The sequence below is a fragment of the Martes martes genome, assembly GCF_963455335.1.
Source record: "Martes martes genome assembly, chromosome: 9".
NCBI lineage: Eukaryota > Metazoa > Chordata > Mammalia > Carnivora > Mustelidae > Martes > Martes martes.
In genome coordinates, this window is record NC_137896.1 from 32,499,443 (window position 1) to 32,514,833 (window position 15,391).

The 15,391-nt window shown below is 39.7% G+C and overlaps 1 protein-coding gene across 1 annotated transcript in view; it reads right to left on the reverse strand.

Moving 5' to 3' along the window:
• HAO1 (hydroxyacid oxidase 1) overlaps window positions 1-15,391 on the reverse strand; it is a 50,468-nt gene that overhangs the window by 13,984 nt on the left and 21,093 nt on the right. The window contains exons 3-4 of the mRNA XM_080813703.1: window positions 12,329-12,584; window positions 4,169-4,344 (exon numbers count right to left, since the gene is read on the reverse strand). Of these exons, the coding sequence (XP_080669829.1) occupies window positions 4,169-4,344; window positions 12,329-12,584 (432 nt within the window). The remainder of the gene's footprint in view (window positions 1-4,168; window positions 4,345-12,328; window positions 12,585-15,391) is intronic.

Below are 15,391 nucleotides of genomic sequence, written 5' to 3' on the forward strand. Positions count from 1 at the left end.
AAAAAAGTTATTAGCTGCTTAAGCTTAGTAAATCAGACCACCTGGATTTGAATGTTGTATCTGAGACTTGCTTACTATGTAAGTGGCAAGTTTCTTAATTTCTTTGTGCCTTGGTGTCCTAAACCATAAAAAGGGATAATAATTCACAGAAGATTGGCTTGTGGATTAAATTAGTTGACTGAGTGTTTAGAAAGAGCCTGACACATGTTGAACACTCAGATAAATATTAACTGTTACTATTAATTTCATCTGATGGTGCAGGAAGTATGAACTCAGAAGATGAGTAAGTGAAGGAAATTCATTTGCTGGATGCTTTTGGCAAGTTTGTTTGAGTTTTGTCTATAACAATAAATTGTCATCTTAGTCAGGATTATGATTATAAAAAGGCTTTCATTTGAAGTAAGGACTACTTAAGCAACAGTTTGTTATCTCCTATCATTTCGAGTGGTTTTCCAGGTTCTTTTAGACAGTGCTGGAAATGTGGGGGGAAATGACAGAATGGTTTGCTCAGACGATAAGATCATGAGTATCCAGAGAAGCAAAATAAGAATAATTTATGACCAGATATGAACCCCTTTCATTAGCTGCCTATGAAACCTTGTCCAAAGTTTTATGTTTTATTTTAACCCAGAGAGAAAAACAACCTAGCCTTAACAAGAGGCTGAAAATGTTTGGACTTAGCAAAAAGTTCATGAATCTTTGATATTTTTCATTAATCCTTAAAGTTTACTCTTATGACATTCCACATAAGTTAATTTGCCAGTTAATACATTAGTTGACTGACAATTACAATAGTCAGTAGGGGATAGCACTGTTTGCTGTCTTATTGATATATTATTTCTATTTTTAATTGAAAATACCAAAGTGAAATGTAAGTACTCAAGATTTACCCTCAAGCCCTTGGAGCTTTTGACTCAGGACTCTGCTATCTCACAGGAATTTAGTAACTAAATCCTAGCTGCATGGCAGTTTTGAGCATAATCTGGAAATGCTGAGTGAATATCTTTGAGAGTGTCGTGAAAAAAAACATATATAGGAAAAGAGTTAGTTATAGTTTTTGAGAAACAAAAAGCTACTATGGAAATACCACAGAATAGTTTTAAAAGTATTTTTTAAATTTTAAAACAACTCTGAAAAGCATTATGCCTTTGTTCATAAAGCCATTTGTTTATTAGCATGAGTTTTAGCAAAGAACAAATCCTATCTCAAATATTCATTTGGAGTTTGTGTTGAAGTTTTCAAAGGGCAGAGTTTAACCACAGCAAGAGATGGTTATACCTTGGACTTAATTTGCATTCGTTAAAATGCAATTATTAAAATGTTGGTAAGGGGGGATGTTTCATTGAGCTCCTTCCAGCTACCCATGATTTCCAGCAAACATAATCTATACCTTTCTGATCAGGAAAATGAAAGAGGATGGATGACTCTCCATCCACCCATGTGACTTCTGGATGAAGATCTGTGAAAGAGTGAGAACCAGATTTCCCAGAATTGGCCCTGCCTCCACCCACCCCCCTTCAAGATTGAGTTTATGCATTACTTGATGTAGTTGTTGTCATGGAGATGATTCTTGTTTGTTAAATAAATGAAATAAATAGTTACAGAAAAACTAGACAATATAAACTGTATGTGTATAAATAAGTTATTTCCTTTCAAATGCCCAGTGCCCTATCTCTCTTTCTCTTGCTTTTGAGCTCTCTCTAATTATATAGACTCATAGTTTTCACTGAGGATTCTACTCAGTTAACATTTGGGCCATCTATTCTATGTAAAACATTATGAAACATGTAGAAAGAAGTCATATGATCCATATGCGTGAGAACAAAAAGAGGTGATGGTGGAGGTGGTGATCTTAGCTGAGATGACTCCAGAAGGAAGTTCTAGAACCCAGAGTATTTTACAACATAACACATGTTGGTGAAGTCTAATTGAATAGATTTTCATCATATCCTAGAGAACAGAGTTCTAGAAAATGGTATTTACTGGGAATCCTAAATGGAGAAATTGGGTAAAAAATTAAATTACCTCATTCTTTTATATGTTCCTTATTTAACTTAGACAAATATGAACCAAGACCAAAACTTCACTCTTCTTCGGTGTTTTAAGCCATTTGCTCCGGGCCACCTCTATGATGAGAGTGAATTCAATACTTGAAATGGCATTAATTTTCTAATTCGATCACACTTTCTCATTTTCTTGTTGTCAGCCACAGTCATCACTTGCCTGAGCAGCAACCATTTCTTAAAAGTCCCCCTGACCACAATGTTGCCACCTCCATCCATTAGGCTCATTATACAATGCTTGATTTTTCTAAAATGTTAATCTGATTAGGTTGATTCCGTGATCAAGAGCCTCAGTGGTTCTCAAACCTCTTGTAGTCTACATGTTTCATAAATTTTTACTCAGAACTGCTTTATTTTGCCATTATTTCCCTCCGAGTCTTTTGACAACAAAGCAAAACTCAAGCATTATCTTTTATTCTGAAATAAAACCTTCCCTAACCCACTAAGTATCCATGCCTTATTTTAAACCCCACCCTAATGTTGCATATCTGTATGCAGCATCTGTAACATCTTATTGCCCCTAAGTTCTTGTTTATATGTCTGTCTCCTACAAGAATGGGCTCTCCTTTTGGCCAAGGACCTCAAATTACTATCTTATTTTTAACTTTAGCACACACTAAACATGATAAATATTTACAAAATGAATGCCTGAGTGAGTGAATAACTGAATGGATGATTGAATGAATGAATGAAAGGGGAAGAACCTTCATATTAGTGTTCTTTAGTATCTACGGTTGAAGGTAGCCACGGGAAGTAGCACTAACAATCACGGATGACAATATGGATATTAGTCAAGCAAGTGAAACTGTTGTTTAAAGGTGTCTCTAACACCAAGATCCACTCTTTGAAGTATAATCCATAGAAATTTTGAACTAGAACAATGAACAACAGGGAAGAATGTAACAATATTTTTTAACAGCAAAGATTAAGACAGCTCTGGATTTAAACATATCTCCACTTCTTAAAAGCTTTGCTGGGCCCATTCTTTTACTTCTATTAACTTCATTTCTGCCTACTTAAGATTAAATAGATAAAACCTGCAGCATGCCTACCACTTTATAAACAGGGGCCATGTGACTCACATATTCAAATAAAACTGATGAAATGTTTTGATTTAAAGTTGTTGACCCTGAGATAAGTTAACAGAATCTCTCATCTCAGAGCCACTTCCTTAAACAGTCACATTTAAAATAATAAGTTTTTGGAAGTTTTCTATATAATCAATTAAAAAATGTTTTCAAAGGCAAGAAAACATTTTTTTGTGGGTAAATACATTTATACTCCAAGTTATTGAAGTCATTGGTACTTCCCCATGGGATTTGGATACATATGGATAATGGGGAAGCAATCAAGTTTCTTAATACCCATGACTTGATATTTGAGGATTTTAATGTCATAATCAACCATTCTTTATAAGGAGGTGATATGAGATTCCCCACGCTCAAAAATCAGTCCTAGGGGCACCTGAATGGCTCAGTGGGTTAAGCCTCTGCCTTCAGCTCAGGTCATGATCTCAGGGTTCTGGGATCCAGCCCAGCAAAGGGCTCTCTGTTCAGCAGGGAGCCTGCTTCCCCCTCTCTCTCTGCCTGCCTCTCTGCCTACTTGTGATCTCTCTCTCTCTCTCTCTCTCTGTGTGTCAAATAAATAAATAAAATCTTAAAAAGAAAAAAAAAAGCAGTCCTAGTCATTGGTACCTGCAGGGGACAGGAGAAAAATAGAAAAGGCTCTTAAAACAGGTCTGTTGTCATAATATCATCCTTGGATTTCTTCTTGATCTGAGAGCAGCTTGTGTCAGCTTTCAGACAAAGCAATGAACTCAAGACATTTTGTCCATATCTTGCCAAGCTCTGTGATTTAGTGATGGCTCCAAGATAAGGCAGCTGCATCCCATGTTACCATGAAAGTAACTTCTTACTTCATGAAAGCCCAGCTCTTCAGTATTGAAGAATGAAGAACTATTTACTCACTAATATCAATAGGGAGAGTTGAGAGGTGGAATGTCTCCTTAGATTTCCATGTTAATTGTTCCTGATTATTTTCTCTTAAACATATCATGATCATGTAGCTACAAAGAATCATAAGATCAATATGAGAAATACACAAACCTCTCAAAATGCCTTTTGCAACAATTGGGAGTGATGTCAGCCCCCTCAGCCATTTAATATCCTCCCAGCTGATAGATGGGTCTATTGATTTAGTGACATATGTAGCGAGTCCACTGCTGTCTCCAAAATTTTCCTTAGGAGAAAATGCTAAATCATTGGTTTCAAAATTTTTCATTCTGAAATAAAGAGATACATAAAATGAGAAAATTCTCAAAGTTAGAGATAATTTTACAATGACTCATTCAAAGAAAAATGAAACATCACCCTTTTCAAATCAATTAGATGTTCCTCAACCATTTATAGATTGGTTGCATTCTTATTTCCCATGTTCTCATGTAAGATTCCAGGCTAATTGTGACAATCAAGTGGACTTAGTTTGTCACTTAAAGTTTATTGTATGTCTTAAGCTATGTTTATATAGAATAAATCAGTTTCAGGGAAAAACATATCGGCAAATTCCAACATCTCTACCTTGTTAAGCCCATCTATGAATATAGACAATAGATTTGATGCTATTTCAAGCCAGGAATGTATATTCATTATAACAACAAATATTTGCACAGTACATTACAATTTACAATGGACTTTCATAAACCAATATTATCACAATTTTTAAGAAAACTTTCAGAAAATAAAATTGATACTTTATGATTCCCATTTTATATAGAACATGAAAACAGAAGGGCCGAGCAAAGTGTCCCTACATAAGAAACCAGCGTTTGAGCTCCAACCTGGATCTCTGGACTCTTAATTCCATTCACTCTGCTCTGATCTCATCTGCACCTTGGTGATTGCTTTTGACTTCAAGACACGCTCCAATGTCCTTACACAAAATTCTAGAGGAGATTGGACCTGCGGTAACATCAGTTAATACCTTCAGTCTGCTGTGACTATAGACTCTTTCTCCTGCCCTCCTATTATGGTGGTGGTGGGCACAGGGAGAGGTGGGAAGTGTTTCCCAGGGATGAGTTGTCAGCTCTTGCTTTTCCCTCCTCCATTTAGGTTGTTTTCTCTGAGGTGTCTGCCCACTGACTCAAACTTCCCAATCTTTCAGACAATCCTGACCAGGGCTTGAGCTATCCAATTACTAAGATCTTCATTTCTTTGCCTATGATATGACTGTTAATTTATGTACCAACTTGATTGGGCTAAAGGATGCCTAGAGAGCCAGTAAAACATTATTTCTGGGTGTGTCTGTGAGGATATTTCTGGAGGAAATTAAATTGGTGGACTGAGTAAAGATGATAGTCCTCATTTTTGTGGGTGGGCTTCATCCAATCTATTCAGATCCTGAATACAAGAAGAAAAAGTGGAGGAAGGACAAATTCGTTCCATGTGCTTAAGCTGGGGCATCCATCATCTCCTGACCTTGGACATTGAACCTACTGGTTGTTAAGCCTTCAGATTTAGACCAGGACTTACACTATCATCCCCTGGTTCTTGCCTTCAGACTCAGACTGGGACTTACACCATTGGTTCCCATGGTTCTCAGACCTTAGGGTTTAGACTGGTGTTACACCACTATTTTCCTGGGACTCTAGCTTATAGACAGCAGATTGTGGGACTTCTCAGACTCCATGATTACATGAGCCAATCTCTCAAAATATGTGTGTGTGTGTGTGTGTGTGTGTGTGTGTGTGTGTATACCCTTCTGTTTCTCTGGAGAATCTATAATATGTGACTTTCTCCTGCTCCTGGAGCCTGAGTAACCCCCCGCACAACAGACTTGAAGTGTCAAGGATGTTGGCATCCCCCAGATCCTTCATCCCAAAGAGAGCTAACTCTGAGACAGGCTGTACGTCATCCAGGATTTCCCATCAGGATTAAGGTTCAGTTGTTTGCAACTGGAGCTGTCTTGGTAACATGCTTATTGTTTGCTGCCTTCCTTCTTTGCGCCACTTTCCCACTTCTCTACCAGTATTCCCTTCATCTTCCAAAGGAACTACTTGCATTTAAATCACTGGTTCATAATTTCCACCTAGGGGAACCCAAACTGAGACACAGCCGCACTGAGTTGCTGCCTTTCCCTCTGTCTAATTTTGTTGACCCAACTTAGACCATGATTTCTAAGACTCTACTACTGGCTCACTCTACATATGAAATCTTTTCTCTTGGCTTAATATCCTGATATCCTGACTAGATTTTGGCAGTTCCTTGAACTAGGGACAAAGTTTTTTGTTTTTTTTTTTCTGCTTGCACCTCAGATCTCTAACTGAATGGATGACCATCTAGATACACAATGGCATACTCTTGTGACTTAGCTGCTTAGAGACCCAAATCCAATTGCAAACTTCATTTCTCTGAAAGGCTGTCTTTGAATGATGACAGTGACCTGGATTCACCTTGCTTTTCTGCACATTATAAATTACCCTGCTAGCCAATCCCCAATTTGGGTAAAAGTACAGCTGTATATTAATCTCTGGCTTAGTCATAGCTCTTTCTCTGCTTCTACTAGCTCTGCCTCTGAACATACAAAGGATTTTGGAGCAATGACTATAACAATTTTTATATAAACCTAGAAGTACATAGGCACACTATTTTTAATTTTTAAAAGACTTATTTTAATACAAACTAGGTGTAAAGTTTTTAGCGTACTTTCAGCTGGAATAGCTGGTTGTGCACCTCAAGTGGCATACATTACCGTAAGGGCATGAAAATTCACTTCCCACCAAATACTACTCAAGCCATTGGCAAAGTTTTCTCAGTAAGGATTGAACAGCTTGTCCTGTAGTTTCATTGACTCGTGTGGCCATTAAAGATAATTCTAAGAAAATTCTAACTTCATGAAAGTCATACTAGTCCCCACCCACTTATAGAGCTTTAGTTTGGATTTTAGCTGAAATATTTGGGCATTTCTTTTTATCAAACCATTTAGGGTTGTACATTTTATCACAGTCTTTGGTATTCTGTGGTTGTCTTAATTTGAATTACGGTACGCTTTTGGTCAATAAACATATCCTTATTATGAAGACCTATTCTATTACCTAGAAATGGTATTAAGTGATATTGAATTCCAAACTTTTAAATAATATTGTTAATAAGAAAAAGGTTCGGTCTGTCTATCCCATAGCAAGACTGGTGGCAGTGGGAAGAAAAACATCTGTATGTGTATATACTCTGCATGGCACCCCACCCCCATCCCAAACAAGCTACAGTGTTTCAGCAGGGGCGGGGTGGAGGGGCGAAATGGATAGGAAAAAACAGAAACATGGATAAAATTATATAAATAACTGTTGTTATTCTTGGATGGTGAAATGCAGATCAACACTTGAATGAATGTTGCCTTACAGAAATTTCAGCGCACAATGAAGCCTTGTTGCTACTCTAAAACGTCGTTCAAAGCCAGAAACCAAGAGAAAGTTTTCAGATATCTTGACAGAGACCCATGATGGAGTGTTTTACCAGGGCTTCTGAAGGAAACCTCCATGAATACTATTTTTATGCGAATTATGACACCTACACAAGAAACACGTAAAGTAGCTGTTGATAACCGAAGTATTCCGTTTCTTGAGGGAGGAAAAGAGCAACATCAAAATAATAACACAATGACGTGGGACTTAATGCTCCAAATCCTGAGCTGTTTAATGACCTAAAGGCAAGGAAAAGAACTGGCTTTGTAAGGGACTCATTGTGCCCTGAATGGCTCCCAAATATCCTTTTTAATCTATGCAGAAATTATTTTAACTTTCAGTCAAGTTAGCCTCATAAGAATAGTAACAACTACTAAAGAAAGTGAAACATCATCGAATAACCAAGAGTAACTCTGATGATAATGAATATTATCGACAAATATATATTATTTGCTCTAAGTATGGATGAGAAGACATTAAAGACAAAGCTATGTGTCTCCATAATGGGAAACGAAATATAAAACATTAACCAGTAGAGCCCATGACATCAACACAATATGGGAGAGAGATTCATAATACATATAGAAATTGGTGCATGGGCCACTAGTCTTTAATGCTGATTAGAAAACACTTATATTGAGCACATAGCCCTGCTAATTTCTTCTTCAATGTGCTGGACTATTAGAAGAAATGGTCAGGGCATGGATTTTAAGTTTGAGCTCGAAATCTTGTTTAATGTTTTAGCAGTCATGTTTTATTGGGTAAATTTCACATGATCTGGTACATTTTTATCGATTGATTCAACATCACTTCTTGAGCACCTACTGTGTGCCACTGTTTTGGATTTTTAGGATATACCAGTAGGCAAAACAATAAGAAATAACCTGGCCCCCTGGTTGACATTCTAGCAGGGGGAGACAGAAAATGAACAATAAATATAAATAACTTACGGAACATGTTAGAACGTAAGGGTTATATAAAATAAAGAAAAAAAAGTAGAGCAGAACAGGAGGATGTGAGCTGGTAGAGGCTGAACTTGAAAGTTTAAATATCATAATCAGACCAGCCCTCATTTAGAAGCTACCTTGTAGAGGAAATTAGTGGAACATTGTGACTTTGTTTCCTGTTCCCGCTATAACAAATGACCACAACCTTTAAAATGACACAGATGAGGGCTTTAAAATGACACAGATTTATTATACTACAGTTCTGGAGGTCAAAAGTACGAAATGTATCTCCCTGGACTAAACTCAAGGTGTTGAAACTCTGTTTTCCTTCCACAGGCTCTAGGGAAAAATCCATTTCCTTGCCTTTTCCGGCTTGTAGAGACCTACATGCCCTGACTCCTGATAATATCCCTCCAACTTGTGCTTCCATCATCATATCTCCTCTGGCTCTTGACACTCCTGCTTCCCTTGTCTAAGGACCCTTTTAATTACATTAAGCCTACTGGGATAATCCAGGACAATCTTCCCATCTCAAGGCCCTTAACTTAATCACACGCAAAGCCAATTTTGCCATGTAAAATAACGTATTCATAGATTCCAGGGATTAAGACCTAAATGTCTTTGGGAGGTCACTATTTTGTTTAACACAGTTATATTGTGACTGTTTTCCTAAACCAAACAATTTAGAGGCTGTTGGCCCATGTACCCAGTTCTCCATAAACCTTTCTCTCCCCGCAGCCCCTGCCCAGGGTCCCCACACATACTGTATCTCTATTCTGATCTCTACCACTCATTTTTTTATTGGTTTCCCATTAGAAAGACGCATAGATCCATCCTTGATGTCAAAGCGTAAAGGAAGGGAGGAAGTCAGTTGTGCATGGATTGGAGGAAAGACATAAAAGGCAGAGGGAGGAGTCAGTTCTGAGGCTCTCAGGCACCAGCAAGCCTGGCGTGTTGAAAGGATAATAGGGGAGTCCACGCAGCTGGAAAGAGTGGATGGAAGTGGAAAGGGTAGAGAGGTAATGGGGTCCTGCTCGTGGAAAGCCCCACAGGCCACTTTTATCACCAGAACCCTGGGAAGACAATGTCCATGCTATTTTTTTCTGCGTGATCTGGCCTGGCTGTCATGATTAATGAATCATTTCAGGGCTTATAGTGCTATAGGCAGGCTGATCACTGAAAGGGCAGGTGTCATGATTTACCTTGATCTTAGTCAATGACTGGAAATGTCTTTTTTTCCCCTTTCAGCTGCCCTGGTGCTCCACGAAAGACCCAAGTCTTTACCCAGGGTAAATGAACCATCTCCCTGGGGTAGAGGGAGAGGAAAAAGGCCCTTGCCTCAAAGTCTGAGGAAATCAGTCTAGGGAACCAGCCTCATTCCTTGCTTCTTGCAAGAGCAGACGAGAATCCCCCTTACTCCCGCTCAGTTGCAGGAACCTCTGTGCCATTCATAATGCACACATACATGTGTTTTGCATATAGACCAAGCAGACACTACCGAACTCCTGAACTCTGGCTGGTCCCGGATGCTGAGAGTCGGGACCCTCCCCTACTCTGCCCCCCTCCCCCGCCCCCCTCCTTCCAGGCAGAGGAAGTAGCTAGGGCTGGAAGGAGCCACTACTTCACAGACTCATTCTTCTCTGGATTTCCTGCCTCTCCCGCCTGCCAAACCTCACTTCTGAAAAGCCCGGCTTCACCTTCTATGAGTCAGGTCAGTTGCGGAAAAAAACCTGGTTTCATATCAGGCTGTAATGCATGAGCTTTTTGGTTGTATGTGGCCTCAAGCGGAAGCCTGGGTCTCCCATTAGTGCTCTCTGCCTTCGGCTGCTGAGTATGGGCTGCTGAGGAGGGGACTAGAGGGCACTGGCCTGCCCTGAAGCCCACAAGGACAAACAAGGCCACTGTGCACTCCAGGGGCCCGAGGCAGCAGGCTGTGGGGTGTTTCCTGTGTTCCCTGTAACCTGGATGTGTTGCTCATTATTTGATCATCTTCAGATGGGAGATGTGACAAGCTGGGGAGTCATGGCCACTCCTGAGCACATCGACAGCTGAAAAGGGCCTTTGTCTAATGGTCCTTCTCGTCATCTGGGCTGGAGCCCAGGAGCAAAGGAAAAGGGGGAAAAAGCAGACCAACCTTCCAGCTCCTGCCTGAGTGACCTAGCACCAGAGAAGCAAGTGATATGAGCCAGAATTCATTAACAACCGTGTCATCTCCCCTGTCTGAGTAGATGCCACCGTGAAACACTTTTTGTTATCCAGAACAAGAAAGTGCTTTTTAAGCCACAAAAAACCCTACTCTATTCTTTGTTATTGTTGTTGTCAGTAGTAGTAGTAGTGAGAGGAGGAGGAAAAGGAATAGCAAATTCTCTTTCAAATATCCAAAGGGGAAGAAATCATGAGGAATGTTTCCTGTCAGAAGTGTGAATATTGAGAAACTAATTATTTTAGAAACTTTAATAAATAAGTTACCGGAATAGAGAAATAAGGCGAATACAGATTTCATATTAGGGAAATCTGAAGCCATCTAGTTCTGGTGAATTTGGCAAGAAGTAGGAATATGTCAGGACTTTTGTTTATGTTTCTCTTCTCTGAGAAAGACGGGGGTGTTTGGGTAACCCAGTGTCTGGGATACATGGAACGGGGTGATTGACAGCTCTGTCAAGGAGAGTGCTTTCTCTTTTGTCATTGGGTTCCTAAAGGTACCACATACACAAATAATATCAGAAACCCGCCTGGAAGTATCCCAGAGATAGCCTCACATGGCTAATTTACATATGTTATGGTTCAATGGCAAGATTTTATGCACAATAGCTTATACTCAAATAGGTGTATATGCCACAGAGCATATAGTCGATCTATGACACTCAGATAAGACTGTATATGGGCTTATGCGGTGGTTGAAATATATGTCATTCTATAATATATGTAGAATTCCTGCCTTCTAACAACCTTCTTTCCCTTCTATGGAATGCTGATTTGATTTTGAAATCTTTTGGACTTGGACCTTTTTATATATAGACAGAGTAAGCAATGGCCCTTTGTAAAATGAGGTCCAGGATCCAAGGAAGGCATCCTTTATCATTTCACACACTCTGATGGATGCTTTGAAATCCCGTCATCAGAATGTCCTTCATTAAAACTAAGATCTTGACTTTTATTCAAATAGTTTTATCCCTGAAAACTATTAGTCAAATACTGATATGAAAAAACTCAAGAGCAGATTTTGAGGGGAACTGGGGGAAGACGAAAACAAAGGTGAAAAAAATAGGGACGTGAGCGTCTTTCTCAGTGAACTCCATGAGTTCCTAGTTTTGACACAAGATAATTCTAGTCCTAAAATATTACAGGGAAAAGGACAATTCCTTGTTAATGTACAGGCTGAATGACCTGACAAAACCATCACAGTTCCATTTTGCATTACTAGATACACCAAGATAAGTGAGTGAATGAGTGAATGAATGAATTCTGACCCATGGATGAACCACGGTGAAAGCGGAATATTGCTGAAAGAAGTAGGAGATAGGGGATCAAACATGTGGCTTTTTTTGTCTCCATTCTTTTAGTTTTTTTTTAAATCTTCCTAGACACAGTTGTTCCAAATACAATTAAAAATAAAACTAACAGGTGGCTCTTTGATTTCAACAGGCAAAGAAATGCACTTACCTCTAGAACCCAGAGCCTATCATTCCTCAACAAGACCCCTGCCAACCATACTTCCCGACCAATGTTTTGTGAAGATCTAATTCCCCATGGCACCCATGTGGGAACTGGGGGGAAAATCCCTTTGGAGCTGGTACATGACAAGAGGGAAGAGAATCAGAAGACCAGCTCAGGGGCCCAGGTGATCAGAGACCCATGGTTACCTGAGTTGAGGTGGCAGCTTAAACCTATTACGCACATCATCAAAGCGGTTCCCCAGGTAAGGAGTGTCCACCGTCAAAAATATGGCCTTGTAGCCCTTCCGCTCCGCCCGCTGCACTAGCTGCTTGGTGACCTCCCTGTCCTTGTAGATGTAAAGCTGCAGCCAGCGAAGGGCCTCAGGACTGGCGTCTGCCACTTCTTCAATTGAGGAGGTGGACCAGGAACTCAGCATCATTCCAGTTCCCAGTGACCTGCAGGCTGTGGAAGAAAGAAGATGAAGACAAGCCTGGAATTTTCCCTACTCCAAAGCCTTCAGGTTGTGATTCAAGGGGCAGAGACATCTACAAGGGCAATTAGGCAATAAGAAGTCAATTCTTTAAAAAGTTGGAAATATACATTCCTTCTACACTCTGCATTGATCTGGGAGACAAAAATGAGCCAAATAGCCGAAGATATGCTGTGTGTCAGTATGAAAAAATTGGAACAACCTGAATCTCCAGCCTTAGGGGATTACATACACTGTAATTCATATATAAAATGAAAGATTCACACCCATTAAAGGTATTACTTTTGTGATGGTTAATTTTGTGCGTCAACTTGGCTAGGTGATGGTTCCCAGAATTTGCTGGAATACACGGGTTGTTGCTGTGAAGGTATTCTATAAAGGAGATTAACATCTAAATAAGTAGGTTTTGAGTAAGGCAGATTGCTCTTTGTAATGTGAATAGGACTCATTCGACCAACTGAGGGTCTTCCCTGAGGATTGGTAAGCAGATTCCCTTCAGATTCAAACCACATCAGCTCTTCCCTAGGTCTCCAACCTGCCAGCTTATCCTTTAGATTTTTTTTTTAAAGATTTAATTTGTTGATTTGTCAGAGAAAGAGAAGGGGAGAGAGCACAAGCAGGGGGAGTGGCAGATAGAGGGAGAAGTGATGTGGGGATTCGATCCCAGGATCCTGGGATTATGACTGGAGCCAAAGGCAGACGCCCAACCGACTGAGCCACCCAGGCACCCCTACTCTTTAGATTTGGGACTTGCCAATCCCTGCATGAACCACTTCCCCAAATCAATCCCTCCACCCTCACCTCTCTTTCTCTCTCTCTCTCTGTATATGTACATACTCTGTTTCCAACTATTACAGTTATAAAAGAATAATATTATTTGTGGACACAGAAAGATTTTCAAGATATATTAAAAAAAAAACAAAGTCTACAAAATGGCACATACAGCATAATTCCACATTTGTACAACAGTGATGATTAGTATATAAACCTAAACAAACTGATTGCTAATGATCAGTCAAAGAATCACAGGTGAGTTTGATTTTTTCTTCCTTTTTAACTTTTAAAATTCTATCTTTAAAATTTTTGTTCCAGGTGCATTCTACTATTTCTGTTGCATTTTTAAATTTTATAAAATACATAGGCTAAACACTCCAAACAGACAACAGTGTCCTCACTGTGGGGGACTTTTTGTGCAAGATATCAAAAAATGAGCACAGTGAAAGTGAAAAATAAGTAATTAATTTCATAGACTCACCTACCCAAATGTCTTAGAGAACTTGAAAGAACAAAGGTGATGGGCTTTTCACTAAAAATAGGTGAAAGGCAGTAAAATTGGGGTCAGCTTTAATGGAGGAGGAACTGATACAATGTTTATATGCCAAATACCAAATATGGCAAGAGACAATAATAAATATATAAAACGGATTATATGACCCTGAGTCATTCAACTTAACTGTGTGCCTGACATATATCAAATGGAATTAAAACCAGTTGTCCAAGTGACCCTCACTGGGTGATGTCGAGAATACAGTGATGTACTGTTCAAGACACTAAATTGAGAGGCTAAAATGCTTCCATGCTTCTCAGGCTTTAGGGGACAGCCAGATACCCTAGGAGCACTTGTGAAAACACAGTGTGCAAACATCCCCCCAGAATTTCTGATTCAGTGGGTCTGAGACACACCCTGAGAATTTGCCTTTCCACCCAGTTTCTGGGGGGCACTGATGCTGCCAGTCCCCGTACCATGATTTGAAATTTAAATAGTAGTGGTCTCACTTGATAATAAATTTCTAAGTTCACATGGTAATAAAATGGATTTGTTTTTGTTAAGTGTGACTTTACCTATGCCTTTTAAGGTGTTTTTCATCCCTGTTGTTCAGGTGACACAGTTCAGATAAAGAAGACATAAACCAGAGATGATCTTGTCCATGGATCACTAATCTGTCCCCTCTGAGTGGGCCTTTGAGAATTCTTTCAAGAGATTCATGACTTGCAAATTCGTGTCTAAAAACCTGCATTTTGGGACACCTGGGTGGCTCAGTTGGTTGGGCATCTGCCTTTGGTTCTGGTCATGGTCCCGAGGTCCTGAGACTGAGTCCTGCATTGGGCTCCCTGCACAGCAGAGAGACTGCTTCTCTCTCTCCCTCTGACCCTGCTCCCTGCTTGTGCTCTCTCTCACTCTCAAATAAATAAAATAAAATAATATTTTAAAAAATAATAAGAACCCACATTTTATTAAATAATAACACATATGAACATCTAGACCATTGCCTGATTTTCATTAAGACTTAAAACAGGGACAATAACTCCAGGTCATCTACTACTGTTTGGAAGGAACACCAGGGAACACTGATTGGGTCAGGATCCCCTAACCATCAATTTATCATAAAGAAAATATGTCCTGAGGAGGATGTGACCTAAGTTCCCACAGAGATGGAGAACTGAGTGGAATGAAAACCCAGCATGCCTGACCACTCCTCCAAGGCAAGTGATCTTTCTGGAATGTTCAGATGCCCACCAGACTCCCTGGTATCAAGCATAGATAAATGCACTCCCCAATCCTTCAGGGCCATGACACTCAAAGGTAGTAGGTTTGCCACATCCCTCAAGGATGCCATTATACCAATAACTCTGGGAAGGCAAACCAATGGGTAGGACCTGCTACGTATCACCTGTGCAGGGTGTGGCTACACAAAGGGGTTCAGCTAAGAGACCACCAAATGTTAGGACACCTTCTGTAGCTTACACACCATGTAGATGAACAGCTGTTCTGTCAAGA